Raw genomic sequence first — 20,383 nt, forward strand, 5'->3', positions numbered from 1 at the left:
TAAATAAATGAATGCGGTATGTTCGTAAATAAGTGAGATACCTGTAGGATCCGGTTTCATCCGTGAGAACTGTAATGAGAGGGTTAGTAGCTCCACTCTCCTTAATGGAGATTTCCACACCCTCCAGTGTAGGCGACACCTGCCCCGTGAGGAACAGCCCTGCCCTGCCAGCAATCTCCACCATTTGACCAGGACAATTCTCTGTCAGAACAAAGGATTGTATTACAGGTTTAGATATAATAAACTGGGGTAAAACTGTAACTGTTTTCTGAGATACATTAGTGAGGCATTTCACTATGGGACGCACATATGAAGAAGTTTCTTACATTCTATGATAGACCCATGGGTTGAAAGAGAGTGAAAATACTTTTTTACAAAACTGATTTATCAATATTTCAGATATATGAGTTGAACACACCAAGTAATATCCAAATGTCATTTTTCACGTTGAATTTACTAAAACCCCAATTAATAACCATCAACAACAATTTATAGTTCTCATAAGCCCATATACCTGGTCTTGGCCTATATCGGGTGTGTCCAAACCTGCTTTAGGAGGGCCATTTTCCTACAGAGTTTAGTTCTAACAACATCCTGAACCAGCTAATCGAATTTGCGTAGTTTCTCACTCTTTACTCTTAGTAAAATGCACCCTTAAAGGGATTTTAAAAAAACATGTCATCATTTACTCATATTCTTCAAAACATCAGAAGAAGAAAAAATGTATACAGGTTTAGAACAACTTGAGACAGAATTTTCATTTTTGGCTGAACTATCCCTTTAAGGTAAAGGTACTAATATGCACCGTTTTGGGGGTAAATAAGGAATAAAGTTGTTCCTATACGGGTACTGCCCCAGTGACAAGCTGTTGTTCCCCTAAAGGTGCATTTTGCTCATTTCTTCTGAAAGTGTAGGTTGCCTCATTTTTTGTACCGATATTAACCCCATGAATTCGGTTATCAGTCAGTGTCACCTTATGTATAAGTGTGGATTTGCTTTTGATGTAGCTTGACAAATGTTAATTCCGTCCTTTGTTTGAATAGAACTTATCTGCAATTTGTTTTGTATTTGTTGTGAAAGTGCTTGGACACAAAATGCATTTATTATCATAATATACAAAGCTTAAAAAAGGGTTCAGAAGTTTGTATTGCACTCTAACCTCCAGTGATTGTAGCCTCTACTTCAGGAGGGTAAAACAGAAATTCTTTGGATGAAGGTGTGACTGTGATCTTCTCCCCAGCCCTGAAATAACCAACAGAGTCAAGATATAAAATGAATACCAAGAAATTCATGACTGGTACGAAAAGACAAGGTAATACACTTTCTTTGAACATATGATTGTACAATTTTTTCCTAAAGCCCCCAAAGTATACTTTGGCCGTCCACGTTCCATGATGGTCTGTGCACTGTCCGTGTGACGTAATTTTCATCATCAGGAGGGTCTGTGGACGTCTGCGCACACTGTCCACGTGCAGCCGGATTTTTGTGTCCGCATGGACGATGTGTGTACAATAGCACGTTCGAGTGACTTGAGCGTGTGATAGAAATATTTTATGTAATGGCCTCAGAAATGGTAAAAAGGGTATTTTCAGTATGAAATTTACAGAAAAATGCAGACTAAGTAAGTATGCTCAGGTACGTCAAAGACCATGTAGACTTACCAAAAAAATACTTAACACAGTACAACTAACAGTCATATGGTTAGCTTAGATAATTGAGTGATATTGATTTTTACTCAACTGTAAGATTTAAATTCACATGTATCTTTTTGTTGTGGCCAGAGAACTCCTCGGCCGTGAATAAAACTTTATTCCTGCAAAGAGCAACTTGGGAGTTGTGTCAGATATATGCTGTGCAGCTGAGGAATAGAAGTACTAAAGATTCTATGCTCAAAAGACCACCGTAGAGACAGTGATAGTGTTGGAAGACTATAGAGCCGCCCTCGGGGTGAGGCTGTAATACTCTGGGTTAGTATTAATGATCCTCTGTCGGTCCAGCGTACACCTGAGAAGGACGGTGAGAGTGTATAGATGCGAAAGAACTGTGTGCTCATGTGTGATTGAAGTAGTGATAGATAGTAGTGAAGCCGTCACCATACTTCAGGGAAGTATTATATTGTATTGTAAGTATTCAGGGAATACTATTATATTAACAACTGGAAGTTTTTTGTCCTTGGTGAAGAAGTCAGATTTAGTAGGTTGTATTTGTATTGAGAATTTCCACGACAAGCGCTTGAAAACAAAGTCCACTAGATGCCGAACGTGTCTTTCCGTGCTAACGGCCAAATGAGCATACTTTGAAAGGCTCGGAACTTGAAAAATGAAACATACCTGGGCTTCTGTAGACAGAAGTGGAAAATTACAGCAAACATTCCTCAAAAGATCTTACCGTGCCCAATAGGAGAATTCATAGTGGAATGGCTCATGGAGTTCATCTGGTTTCTCCTCCACAGGAGGGCTCTTCTCCTCTGCTCTTTCTTCCCTCTCCTTCCTGCGGGCAGCTATTTCCAGAAGCTGCTGCTCTCTTCGCTCTTCCTCGTTTGAGCGCAGGGGCCCCAGAACCAAAGCAGGCTCACTCTCAATGGAAGATCTGCCAAAATAAAAAAAACAAAGAATACCGGGATTTAACCTTTAACCTGTTAGAAAGCAACAGACGGACTTGCTTTATACTTTCAGAAATGCATTAACAATGTTCCGCCGCACTCACTTGATGGTGACCGTGACATCCAGCATCTTATCAGTGGCGATTAGTCCTGTCATGTGGTGTCTGACAGCAGTCAGGGTTAAGATGCTTGGAGCAGACCTAAGGAACAGGATGAAAAAAAACAGTGTGGATTAGACTTCCTTCAATGATGTTACACAACAAGCACATACTTCAAAAGAACCGGATCAAAGGATATAAAAAGCTGTGGCAACTACTTTGATTATAATAAAAAGCTTGGCACCGGCAGTCACATACGTGTTGTAGGTGTAGTAATCCTGTTCAAACTGGTGACAGGAACGTGGAGTCACTTTATAAACACCTTAGATTGAAAAGAAATATGTTAAGTACTTTAGCCTCTATAAACTTCACCAACAAAACTGAAGGAAAGACTGAGCTCACCTGGTTTGGACAGACAGAAGCGATTGACTCCTTTGGACAGATTGTAAATGCCAACGTTCTCTGGTGAACTGCCATCTTGGAAAAATTCCTAAAATTATAGACAAATAATGCATCATAATCATCATTACCATTTTAGACTAGTAACAGCGTATTCTGGCAACTATGTGTTCAGTCATCATTAAATATAGATTTTTTTCAGGCCTCACCAGAGTAATGGCGTGGGACAGTGAGCAGCGCAGCAAGTATCCAGTTTGTCTGAACTCCACTCCTTCTACATATGTGTCAAGTACATCGATCTCCACTGACTTATGCTTCCAGCACCACTCTTCTTGGGTGATAGACACTGTGATAAACAGAGGTTGTTCATCTTTTTCTTAAACTGAAAGGCTGCACGATTTCCAAAAATAATAATATGATTAATCTATAATATATTGCAATATAATAAAACTTCAACATAATTATAAACATACAAGCATATGCATATGTGGAAAATGGAAAAACTGCAATTTGGCAAAAAACTGGTGGGAACATGTCCCACACGCAAATGACATTCTCTACTAAAGAGCGATTTTATTTGATTTAACATTTAGTATTATTGTTTTCATTAAAACATATTTAGAGAAATTTTTGTAATGAAAAAATACTTTTATAAATTATACAAGGCATTAACTATAAAGGGATGCATGTTAATTACCAAGGGAATTTAAAAAGGGCTTTTCATATAGTTTGGACAAACTTCTGGTTTAAGGCCAAACCACATCTGATTTTATCCAAATACAGATACAAATAATTTTGTCATTGCAACAGATACAGATATTGGCTTTTCTGCAAAACACTAATTATCACTACTATTATTATTTTAAAAATTAGCATATATTTTGTTATAAAGTACTATAACTAGACCAGATATTACTGTAAAATGTAATAACCTTATTAATTTGACTCTCTTTCAGCTGCTCCCTGTTAGGAGTCGCCACAGCAAAATGATCAGCACATCTATTTAACAGAGCTTTTACGCCGAATGCCCTTTTTGACTTGTGCAACCCCAGTGCGCACGCGCGCATACACACGCACACACAGTGGGGGACCTCTTGCTGTGTGGCAACAGTCCTACAGACTGAGCCACACAATTTTTCTTTTATTTTTTTTACATTTTACTATACAATAATAATTTTACAATAGTAATTTCTGTTTACATTTCTTCAGTTTCTTAAAATTTTTAATTAATTGTGTAGTAATTTATACATTGCCAAAGACAGCAATAGGTGAAATCTGCAGGTTGACAAGGTCTAGCTGTTTAGAACCTACTCAAGGTTAAAACGGGTAAAACCCGTAAGACCTTCGGAACACAAATGAAGATATTTTTGATGAAATTTGAGAGCTTTCTGCCCCTCCATTGACAGCAACATCTTTGCAACTTTCAAGGCCCAGAAAGGTGGTAAAAACATCGTTAAAATAATTCATGTGACTACAGTAGTTAGTAATTAAAAATTAAATAATGACTTTATTCAACAATCTCTTCTCTTCCATGTCATTCTCATACGCTGTTGACGTAGTGTAAACAGTGCAGCGCTTCTGGGTTCTACGTCAGAACGTTGGCTCACTATTGTCTCACTAGGCCGACGCTGGTCATGTGTGATGCTGGCCAATTAGTCAGCCAACGTTCTGGCGTATAACCCAGAAGCGCTGCACTGTTTACACTACGTCAACAGCGTATGAGAATGACATGGAAGAGAAGAGATTGTTGAATAAAGTTGTTATTTTAGTTTTTTTTTTTGCGCACAAAAAGTATTCGGTAACACTTTATAATAACTACACGCTATTAATCATTAGTTAAGCATTAGTAAACAGTTAATTCATCATTTATAAAGCATTAATAGACATTAATAAGCAGTTTATAAATACAGCTATAAATACTTTGTTCTTGATTTATAAGCATATCTATAGTGTGTTTAATAATTGTGTTTTCATACTTTATTAATGATCAATTTGTAATTTCTAAATGAAGTTTTGCATTATTTACAAACCGGTTATTTAGGAGTTGTCAGTGATTCATAAGATCACTTAGAAAGTGTAAGTAAATGATCAATAAACTGTTTAAATACATATTATTATTCAGACATATAGTAATAGTTACTTAGTGTGTTAATACATGCTTTATTAACATGTATTTCTACTGTAATTCAGGGTTAATGCAGGTAGTTATAAAGCGTTTAGTAGTGGTCAGTGAACTATTTTTGTGAGCTAATCTAAAGTGAGGACTAGTTATGCCTTGTAAAGCATTTACAAAGGAGATTTAAAGACTGTTAAATATTTTTATGTTCTGTATTACTGTGTGTGTTTGTTTCCTTTTTCTGTTTAGAAGATCAGTGAGCCTTTAAATCTCCTTTGTAAATGCTTTACAAAGCATAAATAGTCCTCACTTTAGATGAGCTCACAAAATAGTGAACTGACCACTACTAAATGCTTTATAACTGCCTGAATCTACTACATTTACTAACACTTTCTAACTGATCTTATTAATCAATGACAACACCTAGTTTGTAAATAATGGTAAATAATGTAACTGGTTTGTAAATAATGTAATACTTAATTTAGAAATTATAAATTGATCATTAATAAAGTATGCAAATACAATTATTAAACACAATGTAGATGTGCTTATAAATCAAGAATAAAGCATTTATAGCTGTATTTATAAACTGCTTATTAATGTCTAATAATGCTTTCTAAATGATGAATTAACTGTTTAGTAATGCTTAACGAATGATTAATAGCGTGCAGTTATTATAAAGTGTTACCCAGTATTCTCGTCGCTTCATAATATTAAGGTTTAAACACTGTAGTTACATGGACTATTTTTAACTATGTTTTTACCACCTTTCTGGGCCTTGAAAGTTGCAATGACATTGCTGTCAATGGAGGGACAGAAAGCTCTCAAATTTCATCAAAAAATATCTTCATTTGTGTTCCAAAGATGAACGAAGGTCCTTACGGGTTTGGAACGACATGACGGTGAGTAATTAATGACAGAATTTTCATTTTTTGGTGTACTAACCCTTTAGGACCAATTCACACTGCACCAACAGACTTCGACCAACACAAGGTAAATCACCAGATTGCAGTATGTCGCTTCTAAGACATTCCACGGCCCAACAAACGGTGACTGAACACGTTTACTCGGCTAAAACTATTTGCATACATATTTAATAATCATTTTAATAGTCTCTATTGCTCATTAAAATCAAAACAGGGCAAAACAGTGCTTACCTTTGTACTTGCCGGGTAGCACATTGTTGAAAGTAAAGCTGAGTGTTTCACTGCTGCCAGACAACTGGAGGTTCTGCCTCTCTCCCTGTCTGCTCACAGGCTGAAGGGTGACTGTCAGATCTCCACATGCCACTGATGGCACAATTCAATCATTGAGACAAAAACAGAAAACACACGTATCGAATTTGATAGCGGGTATGAAAAAATATCTCACCAAGACAGGACACAGAGCCGGAGACAGACGCTATGAACTGAGTGAAGAGAAGATCGGTGATAGGATGGTCCACCAGTGAAATATCGAGAGAGTATGGCTGAAGAGCGAGCCCAGCTTTTACGTCACTTTCAGGGAGGGTCACCTGCAGTACAGCACACAGCACAACATAATTTAATTAACGTGCAACTACAATAACTTTAAAAGTCAAGTGGCGTTACAATAGAAATGATCATTACCTGCAAGCTGTAGTCCCCTGGTTTGACTTGAAAGCAGAATGCTCCATGACTATCACTTTCAACTGTGCGGAAAAAGCCCTGATCCTGGGCCGAGAGAGTAACTTTGTAGTGCCCAAGCTGTTTAACAGTCTCAGGAAGATGGGTGACTAAGATGTGACCACACACGCTGAACCTGAAAATGACAAAGTGGGGCAGATTTTTTTTATCAATCCGATCAAGCGGAAGCCTCAAACTAGAGGGCAGAGACCTAAAGTCCTTGTTCTTCCTCTGACCACAGTTTTCTGGCTGGAACTTCTTTTTTAAGGTGAAGTATGTAAGATATTTTATGTTAAAATACATTCTCTTAACCAGGTTTATTGTTCATTGGCTACTGTTAGTATGCCATTCATGGGTTTATCTTCTACCCCAAAAGTGTAAACATTGAGCCTCCCAGGCACCAAAACCATCAAAAGATTGAGAGCAGTCCACTCAGATCTGTCAGTCTCTTTCCAGCTTAACCTACAGTATAGCGAGAGTTTGGGGCGTGGCTACTGTAGTAGGCGGAGCCAGAGGGTGTTTAGCCGGTGTGGGACCATGGCTGATGCGTTACATGGGAAAAAAACATTTAGCTTCGATTAAACAGGTCATGACCACATCAAAGCGAATGGGGCATTGCGATGGTACATGCTACAATGGATGAACCATACAGCATAGTTATGCACCCGTTCAGAAAGACAAATGTACCATTTTTATAATGTTTCCTTTCATGTTGGAACTTTTATTAAGAAGTTGCCTGCTTGAACTTGTTGAAACATGCCTTCCTAATAGGGCTCCACGACATTGCACTTAAACAGTCTTATTGCGATTATGAAATTGCAAAGGCTGCGATTATTTTTTATGCGCAGCTTGTCAGTGACGTACGGCTCTGTGATCCATCTGAAAGCACTGCAGTTTGAGTCGCTTATAACATGCATTTCAACACACGTCAAACATCTTTCCAAACACGAAAAGCATTTATGAACCTCTTGTCCAACAAAAGACAACGTTTAATAAATCAATCAAAGCGCTTCAATCTTCTGTTTATTCAGCTACAGGATAGTATTATGCCCATAGGGATTTCCTGGGATAATGTGCATCATCTACTTCTGCAGGGCAAGCAGTGTTTGCGCGAGAGCGCCCTCTGGCTTTCAGATGGAGCAGCATTTACTACTGATCACAGAACCATGCTGCACTGACAAGCTACACATAAAATAATCGTGCAGCCCTACTTTACAAGCACCTGTAAGATCTGTGTTTTTGATGTTTGAATTGGGGGAAATAGGGCTGGGCAATATGACCAAATTCTTATTTCACGATCACGCTATACATAATAATATAATTATTTTGTGTTATTTTCTCAAATTTCTGTTATAAAAAATAAGAAAGAAGCAAATTGCAAACAATAGGACATATACATTAAATATTAATTAAACAAATGAAATGTATCAGGTACAGTAGGTTTATTTAACATGTAGTAGGCTATACAGAAATGTAAAAATCAAATGCAAAAATAAAATATCGCATAGTCTTCACTGTATGAATTCAATTTAAATGTATTCTTACTAAAGCTAAAAAAGTTATTCAGTCAAGAGCAGCAAGTTATTTTCTCTTTTGTTTGATTCATATTAATGACACAGAACAGCAGGTAGGTATATTAGGCTGCTGTCACTTTAAGACCAAACGCACAAAATCAAATCCATTATACTGATACACATCCGGTTTACACCCAACTGTTAACTGTCCTATGAGACACAATGCCCTTCTGTAAGTTGTACTGTAGGCTATCTTATACCTTTTGATGTTCGTATTTCGTCCCGTAACTGTCAAAAAAAAAAAAAAAAAGAAGATTGCTCCATGTGTGCTTGATCTGCCGCTTACACTCAGGTGCTACAGAAATCTGTCACATCGTATTAAAGAGCGACATCTATTAAACTGAATTTGAAAGTTGAGACCCTTTTTCATAAGGGATGTCGTGTTTTCACCTCTTGGTTGAAACATGAATATTCATTATAACCCCGTGATCAAGCTGACAATAATAATAATAATAATAATAATATTGCAATCATTTTGACACAAAATAAAATTTGACCATTTTGACTCACGACTGTGCTTTGAACTGCACAAACTGGTTGAAAACAATGCGATCACTTAGACACAAAACATAAAACTGACATGATTGCGAGTCACACCTACAGACAAGTGTCAATCAGTTCACCTGACTGTGGAGGAAACCTGCGATTTGAACTCATATATGTTAATCATTAATATTAGTTAATGTATTTTAGCAAGCAGTTCAATTGGTAGGAAAACCATGGTCTATACAGTATATTGAGTCTTGAACAACAAGGTGACACAGTTGACAATATGAGAAATAATCCATAACCATTTGAAATAGAGCGATTTAGTATAATAAAGTTGATTATTATGCAATCTTACCATACTGATATGGCAGATTTCAATATAATCAAAAAAAAAAAAAAAAACTATTTTATGTTCTGTGGAGAGTCAACCCTTCTTCATTCGGTGGGTAGTATTACTTTTGGTTTGCGCAGTGTAATTCACAGAATTCATAAAAAATCTGTTGCCACCTTAAACTTTTTTTTGTCACGTCCGTTGTGCATTTATATTTCCCTCATCTAAAATATAAAAGGCGTGTGTAGACTGATATTTTTCGAATGTCTGGACTCCTTTATTAAGGGATTATGGATATATAAACAGACGTTTCAATTAGGGCTGCAACTAACGATTATTTTGATAATCGATTAATCGGTCGATTATTTTTACGATTAATCGATTTATGTACTTATATTTTAGTTTTGCCCATTTTTCCCAAGTAAATTATTAACAAAGGCTCTTTATCATTCAACATAGATTCTTTTTTAGATTTTAACCATTTTGCGTTGTCATATCCTCATCAAAAACATACCTGGAGTTGTGTTTTATTATGTGTTAGTAATCCTTTGTCGAACTCTTCTGCAATCAAAACACTGACCCATACGTACTCTGGCAAATTTCACAAGGAGATTTCAAATAATGTTTTCACCATGGCTGTCCTTAGGGCTACTAAAGTAGTTTAACATCCCGTACAAAGCTTATTAAGGAATCTTTCAGAACATATTTTCATGAAGAATAAGAATAAAACAGAATTTCATAATTTTTTTCCTGTAAACACACAGCTTATACCTGGGAAACAGCTTTATAGCTTATGCTGTGAAATTGTAAACAATCCTTCGAATAAAGTGCCAATGGCATGAAACCTGAATGGAACTCACATTTTAAAGTAAAATTTAAAGTAAAATCCATCAGAAGGTTGTCCAGAAAAAAAATTGACACACACACAAAAAACCTGCTGTGTGAAAAAGAGCAGTGAATACTTAGAAAAAAAAGTGCATTTCAAATACATTTAAACATTTACCTCTCTCATTCAGTCATAATTAGGCTGCAAGACTGAATTATGAACTGGTAAACGACAAACTGATCACAGAACATGTTTGTAAAGCTTTAAACAGCAATGTTATCAGCTTTTACGACTAAACATTTGCAAACAACACTACTGCAGAATCTGCGTATCAATTGATTTTGATTAATATGCGCGAGGGAGAGAGAGAGAGAGCAAGACAGCGCTCGGGTGAGTGCGCGTGCGCGGCCGGGGCTCTCTCTCTCTCTCTGCTCGTTCATATGCCCTGTCAAGCACGCCCTGTTAAACTGACAGGACTTATAAACACATGCAAATGATACACTTTCACTCTATGATGGTTAGACTGTGCAATTAATTATTTTTTCTGAGAGAAGCCAGCTTCCATTGAAAATGAATGACTTCCGGTAACTTTGGAAGCTCAAGTCGGCGGCGGTGTGAACGTACAGTTACTCTACTGCCGCCTGCCTCCGCCATCTCGCTGAATGCTCCAGAGACGCTGTGCGGGAAGCACGTGACATACAACGAGGCCAGCTATTGGCTATTCGCTACTTCTCCTGCTGTACTGGCTGAGTAAAACCTCCGGTGGCTCATTTACTGCCCCACTTTGGTCACCGCAGATTTAAAATATGCACGAAATGAGCCGCTTACGGCAAATAAAAGTTATTTAGCAACTAATCGATGACTAAATTAGTTGACAACTATTTTAATAATCGATTTTAATCGATTAAATCGTTTCAGCTCTAGTTTAAATATATTGGTATTAAATGCATTTTCTGAGAATTTATATTATATACTATACAGCGATATACAAGATTTAGCAAAATCTCTAACGATAGACATTTTATACAGTGGTAACAATATATATCATCATACCGCCCAGCGCTATTTGAAAATATGCTTTATTTTTGTAATTCCGCTAGGTGCACAGAAATTACATACTTCAACTTTAAGGACAGTTCTTATATGCATACTCACCCTGCAGTGATGATGTCTGGCAGCTGAGGGGTGCTGGGAGCAATCTTCACAGTGACTGGCTCAAAGAACATCAGCTCCTTTTGCGTATTGATGGTATAAGTGCCTGTGGTCATATTCTCCAATCGGAATGAACCATCTTCATTAGTTTCCACTGTGAAAGAGACCAGGGAGGAGGCAAAATATAAATGTTCATTTAGCATACATTTGTTTATTAAGCATAAGTTGTTGGGTTCTTAGAAGTATACCAATGGCTAATTATGTTAATTTTACTTAAATAAAAGCGTATCATCACAGTTACCTTTAATTTGGTTGTTAAGCGTAACTACAGCCTCTGCAACACCCTCTCCATTGGGGCTATTCAGAACTCTGCCCATCACAGAGAATCCCATGACCCGGAATATTGGCTGAGAGAAAAAAATAGGAAAAACATGTTAGAAAACAGGTTAGGCTGCTGAGCAATTGTTTCATACATGAGTTAATTAATTAAAAATGTTTTGTTCATTAATGATTTAATGTCCATTTGAAGACAGTACGTAAGCATTACTACAGTTCTTTTAATTGCTTTGGTTAAATTTTCACAAGCAAGTGGTACATTTCCAAAAGTCTTAGTACTAATCCTAATCCTACAACAGATGATCAAAAACGCACTTAAAAAAAAAAAACATTTCAGCATGTTTTCAATTATGTTATGTACAACACAGAAAATAGGCGTTTCATCTATATAAACATTTCAGATTGATCAAAAATGCATCAGAAGGAGATGCATCAAGTACAGGCATTTAATATTACAGTGTGCAACATCATTATAATATAAACAGAGGGCTTACCATGGTAGAGACAAACAAATTACTACAACTCATCCGGAAAGGGTTAACTACACTATAGTATAGAGTAGACTCTGTATTGTACTGTTTTGACAGCAACGTTATAGCAACAAGGCTTATTTCAAACATACTGCATATCTTGCATTATTTGCTACCGAATTAAATGATTGTAAAAAGTACTGAATCATAGATCATATTTTTTTGTTCCGGCGATTAAACCAAATGTTCTCATTACATATTACAATGAGATTTATTGTGTTTTGAAACAATGATTCTGTGGCAAGAAAATGGTTTTGAAAATGTACACTTGTGAAAATAGTACCAAAGCAAATTAAAAAAAAAAACTGAATAACAGTCTCTAAACCATAATTAAACAAGTCAGAGAATTGAGAAACTCACCTGCAACATTAAACTGTTGTGTTGTACTTTGAAATCCATACGAGAAGGAGCAACATCAAAAGTAATTCTCTCTCCTCTGTAATATGGGACCTGCAATTCAAGAAGAGACAAGCTCTGACATTTGTGCTTTATCATTACAAATGATTTAACTAAGGCAGCATGAGATGGAAATAAATGTCACATTATTTTAATTAAAAAAAGACAGGTGTTTATATATTATGCTTCAGTGTGCCAGTAGTTCACAATTCACATTTCATATGGAAATTTGTGACAATAAAAGTAAAAACAGCTTCTTACCACAGTGTATTCACCACTGGGAAGACAGGGAAAGGAGAAAGTGCCATCCTCACGAGACTGGGAGCTGCACAAATACACAAGGGAGGGGTCGCCGATTAAAGCCCCATCCACAGGAGCCACACTGCAGCCATTAATATCCTGGATAAATAACAAATTTGATTAGGAAAAGTTTACCAGATAATAGATGATGATTCTGTGCATATTTGTGACGACATTATCATATTATAGAATGACATATACGGTTGGCTTTTGAATCTAATAAAACCATTTACCTCCTGTGTTACGCTGGCAGAGTAAAGGAGGAAACTGACTCCCTTCATGGGTTCACTATCACTCTGCACCTCTCCAGAGACATCATAGCCCTTTACCACAAGAGGAGCTGCAGCGGGGGCATTTTCATTCGACACAACCACAGTGGTTGAGCTCTGTGGGGAGGGGAGAGTAAACCAACAAGGTTTCTTAGAACAATATAAAAAGCTGGATCAAATCAGAATTTTCTCCAGTTAAATGATAAGAAAATCATAACTTTTGGCCCTAGCGATGGAAAAAAAAAGAATAATACAACAATCGGTAAATTAAAACCAGTTCTTTTTCTTACTGATCTTAAAAAAAGTGATCGATGCCTCGATTATTGTAATGCTTTATATAATACATATATTGTATACATATATACAATTTTATCGATTTTTATCGTTACGCCTACAGCTTGTTCAAAATGCATCAGCCAGGTTGCTAATAAATACAAGAAAGAGAGACCATATTCCTCCAGTCTTGGCCTCTCTTTGGTTGCCTGTCAAGCAGCGAATAGAATTTATGATGTATGTTTTAAAGCTCTTCACAGTTTGGCCCCAGTTTATATTTCAGAGCTTATCAATACATACTGCTTCTCAAAATCCCTTAGATCGAATAATCAGCTGCTTTTGGATAATCCGCAGACTCGGTCAAAATGTAAGGGTGATCAAGCTTTTGCTGTTGCTGCCCCTAGGTTGTGGAATGGGTTACCACTGTCCTTAAGGTCATCAACATCGATGTACATGTTCAAGCTGCATTTAAAAACTGACTTGTTTTCAATAGCTTATACTGTACAATAGTAGCATATGTGGCTGTAGTTTTTGTAGTTTAGACTCTTCTTTTATTATACAGCACTTTGGTAAACCTTGCCATTTTTAAAAAAGTGCTTTATAAATAAATTTGATTTGATTTAACAATAAACTCCAAGTACACAAAACTGCATTTATATTTAAATGAGATTCTCTGACATAAATGTAATGTATGAACAAACATAGTAGTATGAAATGTAGTGGCAGCTTTCTTTGGGTTTTGACCTATTTGTCATTGAGAACTATTTTGTCAACAAGCTAGTTTGTACTTTATACCTGCTCCAGGGTCCATGAGACATGAGAGGCGGTGATGTCATAATTTCCTGGAAGCACCTTGAGAAAAGAATACCTGTAAAACAAGCAAGATAGATAGGGTAACATGTTTTTGTCTATTTGTTAATGGAGTATTTGTGCAGTAAAAATCTGAAAATGATTTTGAATTGAAAAGTTAAAGAGAGAACCTTGGGGTAAAATAACCCCCTGTGGCATATTGTTTGCCATGGGGGGTCATTTTACCTGGTGTTTGTATTGTTAAATTTAATAATTATTTTATATGTCATGGATATATTATTTTTAATCATTTCAAGAATTCATTGCATACTTCAAACAATTACTCATAATATTTTTAAACAATAATTTATCACAATCTATAGACCAGTGGAGTGAAATCTGAATTAAATCTGTACATGCAATAGTGTAAATCAAAAGTATCAAAAAAGAAGGATCAAAGTTTCATATTTCGCTGCATTCAAACTTTAACTTGCAAATTCGCATGATGTTAAATGATCTAGGGATTACGAGGTGTTGTCTTGGCTCAATTATATGTTGAATTTTCTTTTTAGACAAAGCGGTGCAGAGCGGGACAATATTAAGCCCATTGTGTCAGAAGAACTAGGGGATCAGGATCAGTGTCTAGTCAGACCGTGCCTTACCAGTTTATGAAAAAAAAAAAAAAAAAAAAAACCTCTACTCACTGGCCTCCAACTTGGGTGAGGACACTCTGAAGACCATCATCTTCTCCTGCTTTTCTCAAACTTACTTCAACGCCAGCAGGCCCCAACAAATGCCCTTTACTCAAGACCTGAATGAGTGAAGAAAATGAGCAGATTCTCTTTTTACCTTACCAAAAACTGATTTACAAAGTCAGATGTACAGAATTTCAACTTACAGTTCCCAGGACTGAAAACCCTGTAAAAACGAAGTTGATGTCTTGTTCTTTAGTGCAGATGTCAGTAATTCCATCCACATGTAGGTCCACAGTTGTTGGTTCTGCATACAGATAATGCATAACACAATACATCACAGGTGAATGGTAAGCACAAGTTACACCATGGATTGATAAAGAGCAGATTTAAGAGTATACATGACCTTGAATTATTGAAAATTGAATTATTATACGATTTTATCGCATGAAATCATATCGATTTCTTACCAAAGCTCCATCCTGACGGTGGTTCTATCTTTAGAACAAAATCACCCTGTAAAAGATGGTAGTCCCGATTAGTGCAAACATACACATAAGCTACGATCATGAACTTTGTGCTGCAGATTAATTGTCATACAGATAATTGTGATTAATGATTTAATTCTGTTTTGTTAATGTTTTGATCAGTTTGTACAAAATTCTGCTGCTAGAATCCTTACTAGGACCAAGACAAAGGATCTTATCACTCCTATCTTGGAGTCCTTACACTGGCCCCCTCTGAGGTTTCGTGTTGATTTTAATATTCTCATGCTTACCTTGAAGGCTTTGCATGGTTTGGCTCCACAATATTTGTCAGAACTCTTAACCCCCTACACCTCAACGCTTGATCTCTGCTTGATCTCCGCTCCTCCCAAGCTGGTCTTTTAACTGTTCTGCTAACTCGTTTGAGATCTATGGGTGATAGGGCTTTGGCTTCTTTTGCTCCAAATCTTTGGAACTCTCTGCTTTCTGAGATTAGGGCACACCAACTGCGATTTTAGAGTTCCGGCTAATATTTGGCACTAATTCAAGTGTACTCGGTTGTAAAGGCTAAAAGGGAATTTCCGTTTAGGACAGCAAACTGCTGATCGACCAACCTAAATAGGGTGAGTTTTACCTCTGTTTAATGTAATGTTACTTTAGTCAAGTGTACATGGGAAACCATGGCATGACCAAACCAAAGCTACTATCAGAGAAGTATATTGGTCTGCTTATATCTGTAGTAGTGGTTATGACCTCTGTCTAAAGAAAACTTTACTTTAATTTAAGTGTATACAACCGAGGGGGCTATATCAAAAATATCTTTGATTGTGTAAGCGTGAATGCGACCGTCTAAGGCATTAGCCAATTACCTCTGTTTAGTGACTTGAAGCTGGCGAGTTTGTGATCATGGGCCCACATAATATATTAACGGCCGGTGCGAGGACCTTGTGCGACTTTGGCACCCGAATGAACGATTAATAAGAGTGAAGAGTTAAATAGAACAATCAAATGTATTGCTAAACTATTATATAAATGACCAATAACAAATTGGCATTCCAACTTAAATCTGAGGTTGTGGTAAAATGGAGTCAGATAAAAGCTTAATTGGAATCAAATTACTTTGCCACGTGGAAAAGACAGTAACATGCAGTAAACCTTCACCCGCTTAAGTATCTTCACCGCTTTACTGTTGTTGGACCGATTGGGCAGGCCTTACAGGTTCACTGCAGTTTTAAAGGAATAGTTCACCCAAAAATGAAAATTCTGTCATCATTTACTCTCCCTCAAGTTGTTCCAAACTGCTGAACACAAAAGAAGATATTTTGAAGAAAGTCGGTAACCAAACGACTGATGGACCCCATTGACTTCCATAGTAGGAAAAAAAAAAAGGGATGTACTATGGATGTCAATGGGGACCAGCAACTGTTTAATTACCAACCTTCTTTAAAATATCTTCTTTTGTGTTTAGCAGAAGAAAGGAAATCATACAGGTTTGGAACAACTTGAGGGAGAGTAAATGATGACAGAATTTTCATTTTTGGGAGAACTATCCCTTTAAGGAGAAAATACTCTGCAATGGTGCTGCTGACTTATGAATTTACACATGGTTTGTCTTAAAGCACATTAAAAACACCACATAGACATATAAACAACATTTAAAAACTTGATTTTCACCACTGGGGGACTTGTTACAGTCACACTTGTTACAAGCACCATGTTACTTTCAAAAGGTGATTTACTCCCTTTTGATCGCTTCGGTAGACAAGACGTTAGTGTTTGTTTATATACGAACTATACACTTTTATCCCAGTTTTTCTGAGATAATATGAATATTTATAACGATACTGTGATGTTGAAAAGATATGAAGCTGTATACCTACAACTGCTCTCTCTGACTCAGCGGCAGCACCAACACAAACTCAGATCTGAATGTTCCAGTGTGATTTTGTCAAAGGTTTAATAGACACAGGCTAATCGTTGTCATTTAGGATTAAGACCTCGTGGGTGTTTGACTGGAGATCGTGATCTTTTAATGATTAATTGTGCAGCTCTACAGGAAACTGCTTCTCTGATGGTGTGAATTAAGGTGAAGCTGCAGATATAAGGATGAAATACTGCATTGTAAGAGCCTGGCAGGCGGTCCCTCAGCCTGCTCAACTCCTGTTCCAGTTAAAAATAGACGGGCCTGTCAAAAATGAATTTTGCCCCAATTTACACCATCAGAGAAGCTTGCAGCAATTTGTGAGTCCTATGACAATACATGATTAGTTTAAACTCCACTGGGAAACTTTACCATTCTGCAGATTAGGGCTGCACAATATATTGAATTTCATGATGCATTACAAATTAACTCATCAAGGGTTGCATATGCATTGCAATTTGATTTTACTGCATCAATCTGGAAAGATGGAGATGAAAAGAGCAGAGAAACATCTAGAAATGCACCCGTTTTCTGGAATGTGCATTGAGCGGCAGCAGTGGTGCATGTGTCAAGTAAAGAACCTGCAACTAACCCTAACATATGATAGCTGGACTGTCAAGGGAACTGGCCTGATGCTGTCATCTATCTTCAAGGTAGCAAGGTGTTTTCCTCCAGTGCACTTACATTTTCCTGTTATATTCTTATTTGAATAATGAATATAAAGTCATGCAACTTCAGCTTGCCCCAAGTATCTTTATAATACTATAATAAATATTTCCTTAAATATAGGCTATATGAAAAATCATAAGTTAACTAAATATAATTTACTATGAGGGATCTACCTCTAAGTTTTTCTTTAATATTATTCATCATTTAGTTATTTAAAATAGTCTTGCTGCCAAAGAAATATTTATGCAAATAGAAAAAGCGGAAAGAAGAAATTAATAGTCAAATAAATTAAAGCTCCACTCTCCACATAATTTGCTTATATTGATGTTGTAGATGTAATTTTGCACAAGTACATAATGTAAAATAAGCATATTTTTCCATTAATGCTAGATGATACTTTTTAAAGAGGGTCATTTTTACTTAGTTCTTTAAATAGAATGAACAGGAAACATGCATGTTGGAGATGTCAGTTTTTTATGGCTTAAAATCTAGAAAGAAATAGTGGAATCATATGTTCCTCGATATTGTGTAGCCCTACTAAAGGTGAGGCAATCTGAATGTTCAAGAAAAAGATTCAGAATACAAGACATTCTAAAGAGTTACAGTACCTTGTCATAGAGGGGGACCATGAAGTAACCATTGATTGGTGCACAGTCAGTCTGATATTTCAGAGAGCCCTGCTTAGTGTACAACTTTATCTGTAAAGAACACATACATAGTCAAGGTTGGCCATGAACTCATTTTAAATTCATTTTACTTTTTACAATGCCATTGCATTTACATATCTCAGTCAATTTTCATCAAAATTGTAATATACACTATCACATAGCTGCCAACTTTTGAGTTTTGAGACACATTTTTTTTATTGCATCACAATAAGTGTATTGTGATTGTCAAAACATTTTAGTAACTAAACTGAATTTTATTAGCTTTAGTGACATGTTACAATGTTTAAATGGTAGGCTACAATTTCTGGTAAGCTACGCTTTTTTTTATTATTTCAATTCAATTATTGTGCTTTGATTTAATATTGACTCATTTGGATAAATATTAGGTAGGCATTAATTTTTCTCAAGAAAAAAACAACTCACCTAATGCTGTAAACATACAGAGTATGTCAGCTGGCAGTATTATTTAAGGTTAAAATTTTTATTAAATATAATGCGTTTTTTTATTATAATAACAACAACTTTATTTAATGAGTAAAAATATACTAAATATGTAATATAGTACACATATCAGCCAACTACCGTGCTATAGCCTATATTATGGTCATCAAATGTCTTTCCTGAGGTAAATGTTATGTGACATAATTGTTCTCCAGCTGTTTTATTGCCCCCTTTGTTTGATTGATTGGTCGATAATATATTATGTATGAGGAATATACATTTCGGCAAATTGTACTGTATCTTTCAACAGTGTTCATTCGTGTTTATTTACTATTAACTAGAGATGATCGGTTCACGTGCCGCTAGGGATCTGTCGCGTCACATTTACAAGTGCCAAAACGGTATTTATTGTTTGAATTTCGTAATAAAAGTGACAGAATCCGAGAGCTGAGATTTTTTTTATATCATAACTAACCTGCTCTGTCTAGTCTGTCGGTCTCCGTGTCCTCTTTGCTTCGCGATTTTTCTGTGCGTGAGAGCGTGTGAAAAGTGTCAATTGCGTGTGTCTCGGACGGTGAATGCGTGAGAGCTGGCAGCTCTGCACTATCATACTTAATCTTAAAGAAATTGAAACACTGGCTAATACTGAGAACAACATGGATTGCTTGACTACCTATATGCAGTTAATTCAGAGAGTTTCAGTGATTAACTTGAGTAAGGCAAATCTAATTAACCGAGACAGATCTGTGATAATAATATTAAACATGCTTGAACAATTGCTGACATTGCTTGACAGGTAGGTAGCTGTCATGCAACCTGCTAACGTTACATTCAAGACAGACGGATCAACAGATTATGCGATCTACAACCTACAGGCATTACTTCTTAGGAAAGCAGATGACATATAGATCAGATAATCAGTTCAGTTCCGGAACTGCATGCGCTAGCTAGCCAGCTAACCATTCTTAACCCTAAATCTCAAGTCTTTCTTACCTCAATGACAGAGTAATTAATTTCCACGTCTGACTTGACAAAACCCCCACAGCCTACCAAAATATCATCAGTACCATTCACAAATGTCAAATACAAAAAAGGTAGAATAAGAAACACTAGCTCTTTAATTCCACCCATCGTGCAGCGCTGGTGTAGCGTACTGACGTACGGTGAACATGGCTCAAATGAATTCAGCCAATCATTTTAATGGCAAATCATTTTAGCTTATTCCTATTGGTCAGTCACGACCGGTGCCTATATTAATTGTTTTCATTGGCTGTTTCAGGAGAGGAACTCGAAAACCAGCATGGGTAGATAATATTCGTCAGAATAAGGTCCCTATCGCATGAATATCTAATAACTATAACAGTGGCGGCTGGTGCTAAAAAAA

The 20,383-nt window shown here is 36.5% G+C and overlaps 1 protein-coding gene across 1 annotated transcript in view; it reads right to left on the reverse strand.

Moving 5' to 3' along the window:
* The window catches only part of nomo (nodal modulator), a 32,058-nt gene extending 11,881 nt beyond the window's left edge, over window positions 1–20,177 (reverse strand). The window contains exons 1-21 of the mRNA XM_084426086.1: window positions 19,993–20,177; window positions 18,499–18,588; window positions 15,286–15,331; window positions 15,022–15,122; window positions 14,828–14,934; window positions 14,130–14,202; window positions 13,026–13,178; window positions 12,754–12,891; window positions 12,457–12,546; window positions 11,532–11,637; window positions 11,234–11,384; window positions 6,823–6,994; window positions 6,587–6,728; window positions 6,373–6,504; window positions 3,309–3,445; window positions 3,103–3,190; window positions 2,959–3,022; window positions 2,707–2,802; window positions 2,389–2,589; window positions 1,160–1,242; window positions 42–201 (exon numbers count right to left, since the gene is read on the reverse strand). Coding sequence (XP_084282212.1) covers window positions 42–201; window positions 1,160–1,242; window positions 2,389–2,589; window positions 2,707–2,802; window positions 2,959–3,022; window positions 3,103–3,190; window positions 3,309–3,445; window positions 6,373–6,504; window positions 6,587–6,728; window positions 6,823–6,994; window positions 11,234–11,384; window positions 11,532–11,637; window positions 12,457–12,546; window positions 12,754–12,891; window positions 13,026–13,178; window positions 14,130–14,202; window positions 14,828–14,934; window positions 15,022–15,122; window positions 15,286–15,331; window positions 18,499–18,588; window positions 19,993–20,130 — 2,468 coding nt within the window. The 5' untranslated portion in view covers window positions 20,131–20,177. The remainder of the gene's footprint in view (window positions 1–41; window positions 202–1,159; window positions 1,243–2,388; window positions 2,590–2,706; window positions 2,803–2,958; window positions 3,023–3,102; window positions 3,191–3,308; window positions 3,446–6,372; window positions 6,505–6,586; window positions 6,729–6,822; window positions 6,995–11,233; window positions 11,385–11,531; window positions 11,638–12,456; window positions 12,547–12,753; window positions 12,892–13,025; window positions 13,179–14,129; window positions 14,203–14,827; window positions 14,935–15,021; window positions 15,123–15,285; window positions 15,332–18,498; window positions 18,589–19,992) is intronic.
* Between the last annotated feature and the right edge of the window lie 206 nt (window positions 20,178–20,383).

The sequence above is a fragment of the Rutilus rutilus genome, assembly GCF_951802725.1.
Source record: "Rutilus rutilus genome assembly, chromosome: 12".
Taxonomy (NCBI): domain Eukaryota; kingdom Metazoa; phylum Chordata; class Actinopteri; order Cypriniformes; family Leuciscidae; genus Rutilus; species Rutilus rutilus.